This window comes from Struthio camelus, chromosome 1 (assembly GCF_040807025.1).
Source record: "Struthio camelus isolate bStrCam1 chromosome 1, bStrCam1.hap1, whole genome shotgun sequence".
Classification (NCBI taxonomy): Eukaryota; Metazoa; Chordata; class Aves; order Struthioniformes; family Struthionidae; genus Struthio; species Struthio camelus.
The window spans coordinates 69,787,074-69,800,269 of NC_090942.1; the positions used below are offsets into that span (position 1 = coordinate 69,787,074).

A 13,196-nucleotide genomic window follows, 5' to 3' on the forward strand; every position below is an offset into this window, starting at 1 on the left:
CCGGGAGAGCGTGCCTGCGGTTTCGGAAGCCACCAGGTGGGCCAAGCCGAGGTCCCAGGCTGCGCCTCCCACCTTCCTCCCCGCCGAGGGCCGCAGCCCACCTGCCCTCTTCCCCCCCCGCCCCGCCCCAACCGCCGCGCCAGCGCCCGCCATTTTCTGCGGGCGCCGGGCAGCGGCGCGGGGCCGCCCGCCCCCAGCCCCAGCCCCAGCCCCGCTCCTCGCAGCGCCGGGGGCCCCCGCGCCGCTCGCGGCCGCCCGCCAGGTGCCGCTGTTGTCCCGGCCGAGGCTCTCGGCGGCGCCTCCCCTCCTCCGCCGGCCTGGGGCGGCCGTTGGCCCCGGGGAGGAGCGGCGGCGGCGGGCGCAGCCGGCCGGGGCTGCGGCGAGGGGCAGGGCTGGCGGGGAGATCGGCGGCAGGGCGGCCGTGAGCAGGCGGGGGAGGGCAGCCGCCAGGTCGAAGACCAGTCACGGCTGCAGAAGAGTTGGGGGGCAGGTGGGCAGTAAGCGACCGGGCCGGGCCAAAGATTATCAACAGGAGCGGGGTGGGTGATGTCGCGGTGGCTTAAATGTTGAAGTCCTAGAGACGCGCTGGCTGAAGGGGCTGAGGAAGCAGGTGCTGCTGAAGGGGAAAGGACGGGCCGGAGGGGCTGGGCAGGACAGGTGATGAACGATGAACCCTTGGGAGAGCCCTCGTGAAAACCAGGTGACTGCCTTCTCTGGAGATCTCCACTTCTTGCCTGACAAAACCACTTTCTTTGCAGGCTCTCGTTTCCCTGTGTATTTTGACATAACAGTAATTACTCGTTTATACAGTTCCTTCCGTTCAGGAGATTCCAGAAGTGCCTCGCGTGTGACACGCAGGGATCCATCACCGAAATGTGGTGACTGCAGCTGTTTAAAGCGCTGAGCGATGCCCCTGATGAGCAGCGTGGGGTAGGGAATCATCCTATCAGTCTCCTATAGCACACACCGTTCTCTCCCTTGTCCCCAAGGCCTGGCTCTGGCTTGTCTGAGACAGCCTTAAAACCATGAAGAGCGTGGCCAACAGGTTCAGCACCTCAAGCGCAACAGAGCTGAAAACAGAGCTCCTGTATGAGGGCCTCGGAGACAGCGAAGAAGCTAAGGACCACCACTGATGCCATCCTGTTTTGCTCCAGCTGCTGGTGATGCTTCTGTGACCTGTTCTTTCTTACGGCAGCACGCACCAGCCTGCATTAAAAACTCAGCAAAAATGAAAAGTATACCCTTTCCATGTCAAAACCCTTCACTGAACACACACTTTTGCCTTGAGGGAGAGAACAAGAGAATGAATCATATATGACAGATGTCAGTCACATCACTTAATGCATCACTGGAAGGCACTGGGATACTGCTGTGATGTGGGCAACGTAAGAGCCAGAACAGAATAAACCTGGGAGAGGAATTGAGACAGAAAGACCAAACCTAGCCAAGCTGGAATATCTCCTGGGCACCAGAGTGCAGAGCCCTCTGCACTGCAAAAATAGTCCTGGGGATCTGTAGCAACTAGGGACATTTTCCCAGCTGAGTAAAGTCAGAGAACGATCAAATTTTTTCATTTTACAATGAAATGAACGCACTCCGGGACAGTATTTTAAGAAATATTCAGAAGGACCAGAGCAAGACAAAGGACCCTTCCCCTGACGCTATAAAGCAGCACCCATTCCACCAAGGTCTTGCTTATTTTCTTTCCGTTACTGTATCCCCAAATACAGTTCAGAGACTGGTGGTGATTTCCTGTTGTCCCTTCACAGAAACTGAGAGAAACCCCTTAATACAGTTCAGGGACTTGCCTGTTGGAAAGTTTCTCAGAGCCCACGTATAAGGCATTCCTCATGAGCCCAGCCCGAGTGCCCAGAAATGCCATCTCAACGCCTGCCTCAGTCTCCCTGTGGAACACAAACACACAAGCAGATGCAAACAGTTCTGAGAACAACAGCTATCCTCTGTCCCAAGGTAAGGGCCTTTCAAACTAGAAGCATGCCTGGAGAAGTAGCCCCCAAATTCATTTGTAATGTAACCCCATTTACAGCAGAAATGGCACTGGCTTCTACCTGCTAACAGCAATAGGTCTTTACAATTGGCAGGCTTAGCCTTGCACCTACATGCACACTTTTGAAGTTTGTTCATTTGAATCTTTCATAAGCAGGACATAAGCAAGGGAGAGGGACTGCAGAGAGAGAACGGCTATCTCAGGCCTGCATGGGGTGGGCAGGGTAGCAGACCTACTCTACAGCAGCACATTGACTCAGACAACTCCAGCTGGAGTCATCAAGGGCACAGATGGGAGAGCTGCATGGTGGAGAGCCTGCTTCAGTGTGGTGTGTATGCTGCAGCTTCCAAGTGAGATGTGTGTATTGCTGTGGCCGTCTAAGGGTGTGCTGGCTAAAATTTCTTCGCAGGTTTGCCACTGGCTCAAGCTATGTCAGCAGTAGGGATCCTGGTAACTCAAACAGGGACAAGAGTCCTGTGGCCGTGCATCAATGTAAGTAGTATGTTGTCTGCTGAAAGCAGATCTGCCTGACATGATGTTAGATACTAGAAGCAATAGGTGCCTCACTGGGAATAATGAAGTAGAAAGTTGCCATCTAAAGCCCAGCTGTCCTGTCCGTTCCTGAGTCTCAACCTGAAGGCATCAACAACAGACACGAGATCAAATTCCCTTTGTTGCACTGCTGGTAAAGGAGCAAATTCCAGCTGGGGGATGTTTTTTGCTGTAGTCATATGGGAAGTCAAGCTGAACAACTTTGCTGCCATTCAGAGGGACAATCAGTGCACAGACAAATACTAACTTTAAACATCAAACTGAAATGGTCTTAGTTGGCCTGAGATACCAAACTTTATCAACTAGAGAGGAAAACACAGTGCACTGGAGTTAGGTGCTGCAATGAACTGCTTGCAGTGACACTTCTGGATCACTGCTCTTCCCCATTCAAACATGGGTGACTTTAAAGAGAATGTTTCAATGCCAAAAAAAAACCTCACCAAACAGAATGCTCCCCTGAGAAGGCCCAACCTGCAGGAGTCCACTCCTGAGAGATACCAATGCCTTCTGAGCTATGGCTAAAGTTTCCTATACACAGTGTAAGCATCTGTGAGTGTTTCAGGCAGTGGGTAAGCACATCTGGAAACGCAGCTTCAATGGCGTTTTACACATTTATTTCTCACACACTTACGTGGACATATTGAGGGCAAGTGTTGTCCAGTAGGCCTCCATGGGTGCAGTGACCACTGCATCAAACAGCACTTCCTGGACCAACTCCTCATCACCTAAGGAGGAAGGAGAACAAGAATCAGGAGAGAAGGACGTGTCCTCCCCCTAGGTAACTTAGAGAGTTCCTTGTTACAGGTCGTCTGTCTGGCTCAAGGCAGTGGAGCAACATAGCGCGGGAAGATGCAGCCCCTTGAAGTGCTGAGGACGGGACCAATGGTTCTGCCTGGTGGAGAGCACAGGAGCAGGTGTTACAGCTAAGGCAAATGATGCTGATGCAGAGAAGGAACTCTAGGGGCTGCTCGGACAAGGCAGATCATCATGCTGGTCCCCCCTCTAAATTTGATGGAGAGGTTTGGGTTTTAAAGGGTGGGTAAATGAGAAGCTTTCAAATGAAGTTTGCACCACACCTTCTCTCTGGCCTTCTCCTTGACTGAACAGGCTGTTCACAACCATTGCCTCAAACCCATCCTGTTGGTCTAGCTTCTGGGTGCCCTGTAGTGAGGATGCCAGCCACCCCATTCCACTCAAGCAGCTTCCATCAAAACCCCTAGTGACTTCTCGATGACCTCTACTCTGTCCTTGTGCTCCTTGGCTTCTGTATCATTAACCCTCCCTCCTTCGTGCAAATATCACAGGATGCTGTGCTGTCCTGGTTTCCCTCAGTTGCTCTGGCTAGTCTAGACTACCACTGTAGTCCAGTCTGAATTGAGACTGAGGTGTTTGGAAAAGTTTGAGGGATCATGCTTTAAATGGCATACTTTAAAATCCCATTGCAGAAAAGTATCTAAACTAAACTTTGATTTGATCTGTTTGATTTTTATATTGCCCTGCCTGCGTTTGTCTCATGTTGTGAGCATATGATCACTGTCATATTCCAGAAATGCTGTGTTCAGTGCTTTTCTAGACAGAGCCATCCACTCTGTTTTGGTGTTTCAGCCTCCGCTTTCTGGGCTGAGCCCACACGGCTCCCCTAACCTTTTCTTCCAAATTCTCCCAACTTTCTTATACTTTCTGTCACAGCTGGCAAGATCCATTCCCCCACCCTTGCTGTCATTCAGACTTCAAAACCAGAGGTCACAGGCAGATCTTCTTTGCTTCCCTGGGCCCCACATATCTAGGCCATGTCCAAATCCTGTTTCTTTTTCCTCCATAACACTTCCAAATCTCCATATATCTCACAGCCAGCCCTTCTAAAATTTTCTCCTTCCTCCCTGGCCTTTTTGATTCATACATCCCTTCCTTTCAGTCTGCTGCAAACTCAGCCAGGAGGGGTCTGTTCTCACAGTGTAAGAGATGAACAATTATTGGATTACATTCGTTTCCAGTTTCAGGAGATTGTCACCTCCCTGCCAGAGGTTTCTGCCCTGTGCATGGTGGAGCATGATATGCAAACACTTGATTCAGCATTTGACATAACTAAGAGGGCTGAAGCCATGGAGAGTGAGTTGGGCTGAAGGACATCCTAAAGCTAGACTGCTATAGGGAGTCACCATGCACAGCTGCCCGCCTCTGCCCTCCCAGCAGAGATCCCACTTTGTAGCCATGCTGTATAAGCTGCTTGTGTGGCTACAGTTACCTAGAGAATGGGGCCTGGTGCGAGGGATGAGCAGCAGGGAGACCAGGAAGGATAATCATTTGGTAACAGGTTTCCCCCCACCCCCAAGTCAATTACCAGTTGTGTTTGAAAATCAAAATTAATAATCCTTGTTCTGGAAGAACCCATCTGTCTAGATGGCACTGTGCAGCACTGGTAGGATGCCAGCTGGAGCCCGGGGGAGCAGAACAGTCGCAGCAGCTTTCCTGGGTCTCCTGCCGTTGCCCCCTCCGCCCCAGCTGGTCAGTCTACCTAAAACATGGTGTGCAGTCTCCCTTTCCCTTGCGCCATTCAAGCCTTTCACCCTTCTCTATGTCCTGTGCAAAGACCTTCAATAAGTCCAAGTTATGTGACAGTTTTGAAATGGAAAATAATCCTCTGACAGACAAGGAAGTGGGTCCTTAGCTCATTTCTACTTGTGAATTAAGCTAGGCTTGAGTTCAGTTCTGCCTGTGTGAGCAGATGCTGCAGGAGCTCAGTCTGACACCAATCATTTTCTCACAGTCCCTTCTGCACCATGATGGGATCAGGAAAACCCCAGCAGGGCCCTTTTGATACCCAGGACTCACATTCCAGATCAGGTTCCTCTCCGGTGAGGAAACGGATCACAGCCTCCAGCTGGCTGAGCTTCCGGTGGTCTGGATCGATGTCTGTGATGCAGTAAATCCTGGTGGGGAGGGGGGAAAAAGCCCACAAGGGCGAAAAGAAATCACAGTCAAGCAAATGCTCTTTGAAAAAATGAACTGCAAAGATTCAGCAAGAAAGCTTGGGCTGCGAAGATGTTTGCTGTTGCTGCCCTCCATGGCTGCTTAAAACCTAGCAGTGTCACCGTAATTCAGGCCCTACCGATAAAATCAAACATGAGTTAGCGTGACTGCTGTGCTAACTTAATATGGCTGCTCTTGTATCCTTCCGCATAAGCTAACAATGCAGTCTTCTTAGCAGTCCCAAATCCTTCCAGCAGAGTTATGTATATGCTGCGTAAGATGGGTACCCGTGTGTGTAAAACAATAGCAGTGGGATAGAGCCATCTGAAAAGCACATGCAGTGTGTGTAGCGCTGGATCAGGACCAGAAAAGCCAAGAGACAGAGAAACAGAATGTGAGACGTGGAAGGAGCTTGCAGTATGGTACAGTGGCAAGAAAAGCTGTCCCAAAGAAATGGGACACATCCGGGAGCCTCAGGACACAGACTGGGGGAGGGGTGGGACAGTCTATTATAAATAGAGGGCTCTGTTTTATAAAAGAAACCAGACTTCTAATTCTGCTTTCAGTTTTGACCGCGTCAGTGACAGGACAAGGGAAAGGAAGGGCTTATAAAAGAGAATTACAACTCATTAAAGGACTGAAAGGAATGATTTATGAGAGAAGTCTAAGAGAAATGAATATGTAAAATATGGTAAGCTGACACCTCAAGTTAGGAGTAGAAGAAGGAGAAGTCCCTGCATGTGTCTGAATTGTGCTGCCTATGAAACTTGACTGTAATGAGAGGTCTGAAGGGCTGCAGGACTTCTTGAATATAGTTGTTTTGGCTTTGATTCAAGCTGGGTTCATGTGCCTGAGTGTAGCTGAATTTTGGGTTCATGAAAATCCCAAACCTCACAGCAATAAATGGAAAGTGCCATGCTTCACCCTGTTTCGTATCCAAACCAAGCAAATCCATAAATTATGCATGATATTGAAACAGGGTAATAAATCAGCTCCGTGTTCACTCAAAATTAGGTCTAGGCTCAGTTCACCGGAATGCCAACCAAACATAAGCTAAGATTTTAAAAAGTATTTCAATCTCTAGCTAACCTTGCAACCAAATCCCCTGCCAGGTTTGACGTAGTCTAGGTTTTGTAGCACAATTCTTAGCAACATGAGGAGGAACAAGATGAGTCTGAGCCCAGCAGACAGGATAAATCTTGGGAGATGTTTCCTAGCAAGGTGATATGTCAGGCCTTGGAGTGATCTCCCAAAGGAAGCGATGGAACTGAATTCTTCAGGTGCTGCTGCATTGCCCCAAGACCATCAGTTCTTCCAGATGCAGTCCCTGAATAACACTGCTTTTTCTCAAGGCCACTGAGGGTGGTGAACTCAAGCAACACTGCTGGGAAGTTTGCCAACAATCTCAGGACGAAGTCCTGCGTCATTGACAGGATTCCCTCCACTTACCATTCGTTGGCTAAAGACAAATCTGGCTGGAGCAGGTCATGCAAGCCTGAAACCAGAAAATACATTGAGTATTCAGTTAGGTAGCAGACTGACAGATAGCAGCTGGGAGGGTAGAAGTGAAGCAGTGAAATTCAGGTTAGCTTCCTTGTCCACTGGACCAACATGGCTGTTCCAAATTAACCCACCTTCTTCCACGGAAGTGTTGCCCAGCAGGATGTATTCCCCATGTCCCCTGGACAGCACAACACCCAGGCTGCAGGCAGGAGAGAAAACAGAGGGCTTGTCAACAAGAAAAGACGTAATCCCTGAACATGACACTGCATTCCCTGCAATTACCACCCTAAAAGCCATTAACTCCCTCCACAGCTATTAAAGAACATCATCAGAAGAGGATTAAGTGAGATCTAATTTCAGCACAAGAGAGTAAGGAACCGGACTGTACAGCTATGAGGCATTTTTTGACCACAATTTTGGGGCCAGAGTTGCACATTCAGGTCAACAATAGCATTTCTAAAACCTTGCCAATTTCAAACCATTTCAGCTGGAGAAAAAACACAAAATATGATTTCTCATGTGCTATTTTATAATTTTCAGTTTATAACAATGCTTTGTTTTGAATCATACATCAGAACATATAACATATTTAATAGAACCAGAAATTGAAGATCTTTCATTTCTCTGAAATGAAACAATCTGCTTTATCTAAAATGTAGCTTTTGGACTTCAAACTTCAGATAAATCTTAAGAGTAATTTTGATTTTTTTAATGATTACAGGAAAAAAAGAAATCAGTTATTCACACTGCTCTACTCATGAGTCGTAGCCAGTTTTACGAAGAAAAGGGACCAATCTGACATCCCTGATGGCAGAATCCTGATACATTATATTGGTGACATGTGAATCCTTGCTCACCTGAAGGGAGTGCCACTGATGTCCGTGAAGAAATAATCATTGGTGAGGAAGAGAACTCGTTTCTGGAATAAGAGCATGAATAAGAAAGTATGAGACCATCTGACAGACCAAGACCATAGTGATGATGGCAACCTGGGATGTATGTCCCCGAGGTTAAGCCAAAGCAACTGATCAGCACCAACACGTCACACCCCAGGAGGACTGGCCAGAGGCAAGGATGAATGTGCAGTATTCAGCATATTCAGCAACTTGTGACTTTCAGGAATCTCTGTTTCCGTATAGGCCTTCAGTTAAACCTCTCTTTGCTCTGGAGCTCCAAGGCAGGCTGCAGGAAGGGGAAGAGAAGCTGCCCTCTCTCTTGCACCATCTGAGCAAACACGCTGGGGCCCTGCTACTCTTTTGCTGTACAGAGCAACCTTGATGGCTTTGCACATCATCATCATCACTAGCAGGACTCGGGTCTTCATGAGACAGGTAAGAAGGAAAAGAGGTGGCGTTGGAGAAGAGTCAGCAGAGGCAGAATGGCAGCCTGGCTTGCCAGGGATGTGGGGAGCTGGGGCCAACTCTCCCCACTTCTGTGGGAAATGCTGAGATTTCTGACATTTGTTTTCATGCCAAATTGAGACAAAACGGTAACATATGCCAATTTTCTGAAAAAAAAAATCACTAAAAGAAACAATTTACATTTTCAAAAGAAAACACAAATGCTGATTCAAATCCAAACCATTTTGATTCACATGAAAATACTTGTTTCAAACTGACATTTTAACTCAAGACATTTCAGATTTTTGAAAGCTGCTTTAGAACTTCAGCTGTTTGCCAGACTGGCCTTTTCCTGTAGGAAAGTGTTGATTTCAGTGGAACTCTTTTCCAAAGGAGAGAAGTTTTTGGAAAATTTTTATCCAACCCTTATGTCAGTATATGAACCCTAATACATTTAAAATCCCAGCTTTACTCCAAAAATGAGGTGAGAGGATGTGTGTGGGAGACAGTGAGGGAATACAGAAACCTCACTGTTCCGACAGGGAAAGTCATGCCTGCTCTAACCTGCAGTAGTAGAGGTGGAGCGACGTGCAAACCACCAGCTCCGTAGTGTGCCCTGAGTTAGTGCACAGGGCAGATGGGCTAATGGGGGATGTGAATGGGGGCTAGAGTTAAGGAGTAAGGTGAGGCAGTGGCAGGCAGCTCAGCCCCTTTTTGCTCCTCTCCCTCTCTGCATGGCATTCATGTACTGCTGAGCAACATGGTCCCAGCCTTTTGCCGAAGTGTCATGATAAGCAACATGACATGATGGCATTTTGGTGACTGTAGGGGTCACCGCAGTCTTGCCAGTTTGATCTCACAGGGAAGAAGGAGACCCGGGGTGAAGGACGCAGCAGAAGATGGCCCAGGAGTGCCACTCCCCCTGGAGTCCAAGACTGTTTCTTCCAGCAGAGCTTGTCTGTCTGTCCTTCTCTCCCCTCCTGCTGCCCTTCTTCTGCATGTGCAGCCACTCTGGCACGTTGTGGGAGGGAGGGTAGACCTCTGTTTGGGCAGAGGGTCAGAACGGCCCACCCAGCTCTCCCTCAGACAACTGTGCAGGTAGCACCACTCATCCCTGGGAAGGGTGAGAGGCAGATACACCCTGGAGCCAAGTGGTACTGAGGATGATCAGGCAGGACTTCGCTGCATAGCACAGAGCAAGGGAGATGACAAGAACACGGATGGGCACCTTGGCACAGCAATGGGATGGCTACCTAACGCCAGTGGTCTGGGAATGTGTATTTCAAGTTCTGAGACTGTGACTGTACTGGGCAGTCACTCCTCACTAATGCCATTAGCAGTGGTTTGCCACAGCTCGTACACATGTCCTTGGTCTTTTGCTTTCCCTCCTACCTTTACAGTCCCGACCCTTTTGTCTGCAGGCTGAAAGCGAAGGCATTTTTTTCTGCTAGATCTCTCTAAGGACTGCCCCTTCTCTTTGGTCCTTATTTTTCTCTCTCCATCTCACTCTGTTCCCAGTGCCTTCCTTTGGTCAACCTGGGGAATTACTTTTACATGGCTGGCAGAATATATTCTATCCCCTTCACTCAGCCCTTCACTCCACTGTCTGACTGTCTCATTCCCGTTGTTTTAAGGCTCTGTCAGCACTTCCTTTGTTGCAGCTGCTGCTCTGCTTCATCAGCTAGCAGAGCGCTAGAGGGAATAGTGAAGTTGCACTTCTGGTCCCTGCTCCATGTGCATTCAGATAAAAGTAAAACTGTCACCTGCTCAGCTTCAGTCTCCTGTTATGCTTCATAAGGCTCACAGAGTTGCAGAATAAAACAGGCAATATCTCTTGCTGAGGCTACTTCTTGTTACGTTTTTTCCTTAGGTAGGGGAGCAGAAAGATGTCCCTAAAGTACTGAACTAAAAGGATGTCTTCAGGTGACTCGGAAGAAATGTTGTTGTGGGTGCACAAAGACAGAATGAGGAAGGAGGTTAACCCAGAGAAATAAGCAATCTAGACTTCCAAAGAACAGATCTTGCTGGAAAAGCTGATTGCTTTTCTGACAGAATAACAAAGCTAAAGGGGAAAGGGAGTAAAGGATATGCAATATATCTGGCTTTATATAAAGCACTTGAAACAGCTTCTCATGAAATTTTATTTTAAAGAATCAATTAATGTGGGCTTAAATAAGATGTAGAGTGAGAACCAACTGCTCTACTGTAAACAGAAAAAAACAGTAAACAGCAGTGTATCAAGAAGATGATCTAATGAGAGGAACAGACGGAATCTATCTTAGGAGCCATTATATACAATGATCTATAAGACAAAATAAAACAGCATTTCCCCCCATACTGAGAAAAAGTCTCAACAGCCCTAAAAGATAGAAAAATGGGATAAAAAGAAGGCATGGGGTTCAGTTAAAAAGTCAAGTGGAAAAAAATAGTTAAGAAAAACCGAAGCCATGGCAGCAGTTCTGGGGCAACTAAGGAAGAGATTAAAAATATGAAGGTACAGCAGAAAGGAGAGTTGAGGCTCTCTGTTCAGAAACGTCCTGTTGCAGAGAATAGATGCTCAGAGTAAGAGCAGTAGAGCAACAGGGAAGCAGTACTCAAATAATTCAGTGAAGCTCTGGTATTTGTGTACTAGAAGTGATAAAAAGGGAACAAAAATAGTTGCTGAACTGCTTGGACTGAACAGCGTGCAAGTATTTCAAATGCGTATATTGGCAATGGCCAGGAGAGGGAGGGCAAATCTATTGGCAAGTACCTGATAGTTGTGAACATCAAGAATAGGGAAGAATAATGTAATTACAAGATCTAGCAATAGAACCATTCAGAGGAGACAGAGAGATATCTACATTAAGAAATGGCATCGACTGTAAATGATTGGTTTATTGGATCTGGTGCTGACACTGGCTTAGTACGGGAGCAGTTCAGCCAACCTGACTGCTGAAAAAAATGTTCTTTCCTAAAAGATGGAAAATTTTCCTGAAAGAGGGAAGACTTCTGGGCAGTGCAACTTGCAGGACTCTGGAACACTTCCAGAGAGGAAATGATGAAAGCCAAAAGCTTTGGGAGAGCTAACTGAACCTGAATGAAAAAGTATCAGTGAACCTAATGTATGGGACAATTTTGCACTGATTCCAAGAAAAGATGTATAACCTTACATTAGGGCTGGTGGGGAATATTCAGAAGTCTCCATTTCACTGAGATTTTTCATAAAATCTGTAAATGTTTGCATAGAAATTTAATCCTGGACCTGGTTAAAAGAAATCACATTCTGACAGAGTGAGGGAAAAATTTTCATGAGTGTTTTTGGGGAGGGAAAGGGAGTTGCAAAAGAGCCTCCAAAAACTCTTTCTGTCTAGGTCAGCTCAACACATCTTCCCCATCTCTAAACTCTTAAAGCTCTCTGATTCATTTCACAGCCCTACAATGAACAACGTGCTTTTTGGCTTTGCCTGGCGTAGGGAGCTGTGAAGCACTTCCAACACCTTTGCACAAGCAGAATGTCGGTAGGTATGAGGAATACCTTTAACGATGCTCTATTTTATGTCTTTAGCATATGTGTTATATACATGGTAAAACAATAAAATCCTCACATTCAGAAATGCTGAGCATTAGAAACCACATCCTTCGTGGTTCTTCAGCATCCATTTCCCATCCCCTCCTGCTTGTGACCTGAACAGAAAGATAATTTCTTACCCCTTTGTCCACAGGGACCTTCACATCCATAGAGAGGTAGCCTGTTTCCCCATTGATCATGGCAGTTCTCAGCTGCAGAGGGGAACAAGAGTGTTAGTGTCTGCAGGTAGAGCAGGACAGGAGTTAATAGAGCTGCTTGTCATTAACATACAGGGACTGACAGAGAAGAGGGACTGCATTCCCCCCCACCCAGCTCTTTCTTGCTTCTTTTAAACTGAAAATGTGTTCTCGGTGGTCAGGATCCTTGTTCCATCAGTCTAGTAAGTGACATAGGATAACAATGGCTTATGTTGAAAGCGTGTTGATATGTCTTTTTAGCTAAAGGAAAGGACTTGGAAGCTATGAAATTGTCAGTCTGAGTTTCAGACTTCACCATTTGGCAGCCAGTCTCTCCTCTGAGACTGTGAAAGAAGAGACACCTGAGAAAATGCACTAGAAAATGCACCCAGACCAATTCCAAAGCTCTTTGACATTTTTTAAACTGATTTATAAATTATAAGCTGTATTCAGCAGTGCTTCTGGGGTGCAGCAAAGCAGCTATTTAACACAGCACAGCAAGACGATGTGATAGCAGGGTAGGCCGTGAGACCAGTTTATTCAATCCAGTTTCCAAAGGCAAAATGTAATTTTCACAGTGCTCTTGCAAGAAAGACCCAGGGAATTTTCCATAAGCACAAAGGCCTTGACTTTAGGTCCAACCTTCCAGAGCATTTCAGCTTATTGCTTCAGCTTGGATAGAAAAAAAAAGGTGGGAAGTAACTAATTCATTCACACACATTACTTCCTTACTTTCAGAAACAGGCTTCCATTCAAGTGCTGGTCAGCCTCAACTGTATTTACTTTACATGGCCACAGTTCAAAATATTACAGCTGTTTGAAGTGGGTTATTTACAGACATAGAACATAAAGCTTGTGTGTTTGTGGGCCCACGGAAATCAAAACACTGACTGGTACTATTACTGCTTTTTAGCTAGCAGAGTCTGACTGCCTGTCAGAGCCATGGCCATACACTGTTCTGGTCTGACTGAGCCTGCTACATTTTCTTTGGGGTCTGGGTTGTTCAGATATTGTTATTCCATCCATACCTTCTCCTCAAATCTCAGGCATCTTTCATGGCCCCATTTGGCAGTGGA

General features: G+C 47.0%; 1 protein-coding gene across 1 annotated transcript in view; it reads right to left on the reverse strand.

Moving 5' to 3' along the window:
- CACNA2D4 (calcium voltage-gated channel auxiliary subunit alpha2delta 4) overlaps positions 1-13,196 on the reverse strand; it is a 134,432-nt gene that overhangs the window by 74,095 nt on the left and 47,141 nt on the right. The window contains exons 19-25 of the mRNA XM_068929936.1: positions 12,064-12,135; positions 7,891-7,952; positions 7,165-7,232; positions 6,980-7,025; positions 5,393-5,490; positions 3,192-3,285; positions 1,809-1,904 (exon numbers count right to left, since the gene is read on the reverse strand). Coding sequence (XP_068786037.1) covers positions 1,809-1,904; positions 3,192-3,285; positions 5,393-5,490; positions 6,980-7,025; positions 7,165-7,232; positions 7,891-7,952; positions 12,064-12,135 — 536 coding nt within the window. The remainder of the gene's footprint in view (positions 1-1,808; positions 1,905-3,191; positions 3,286-5,392; positions 5,491-6,979; positions 7,026-7,164; positions 7,233-7,890; positions 7,953-12,063; positions 12,136-13,196) is intronic.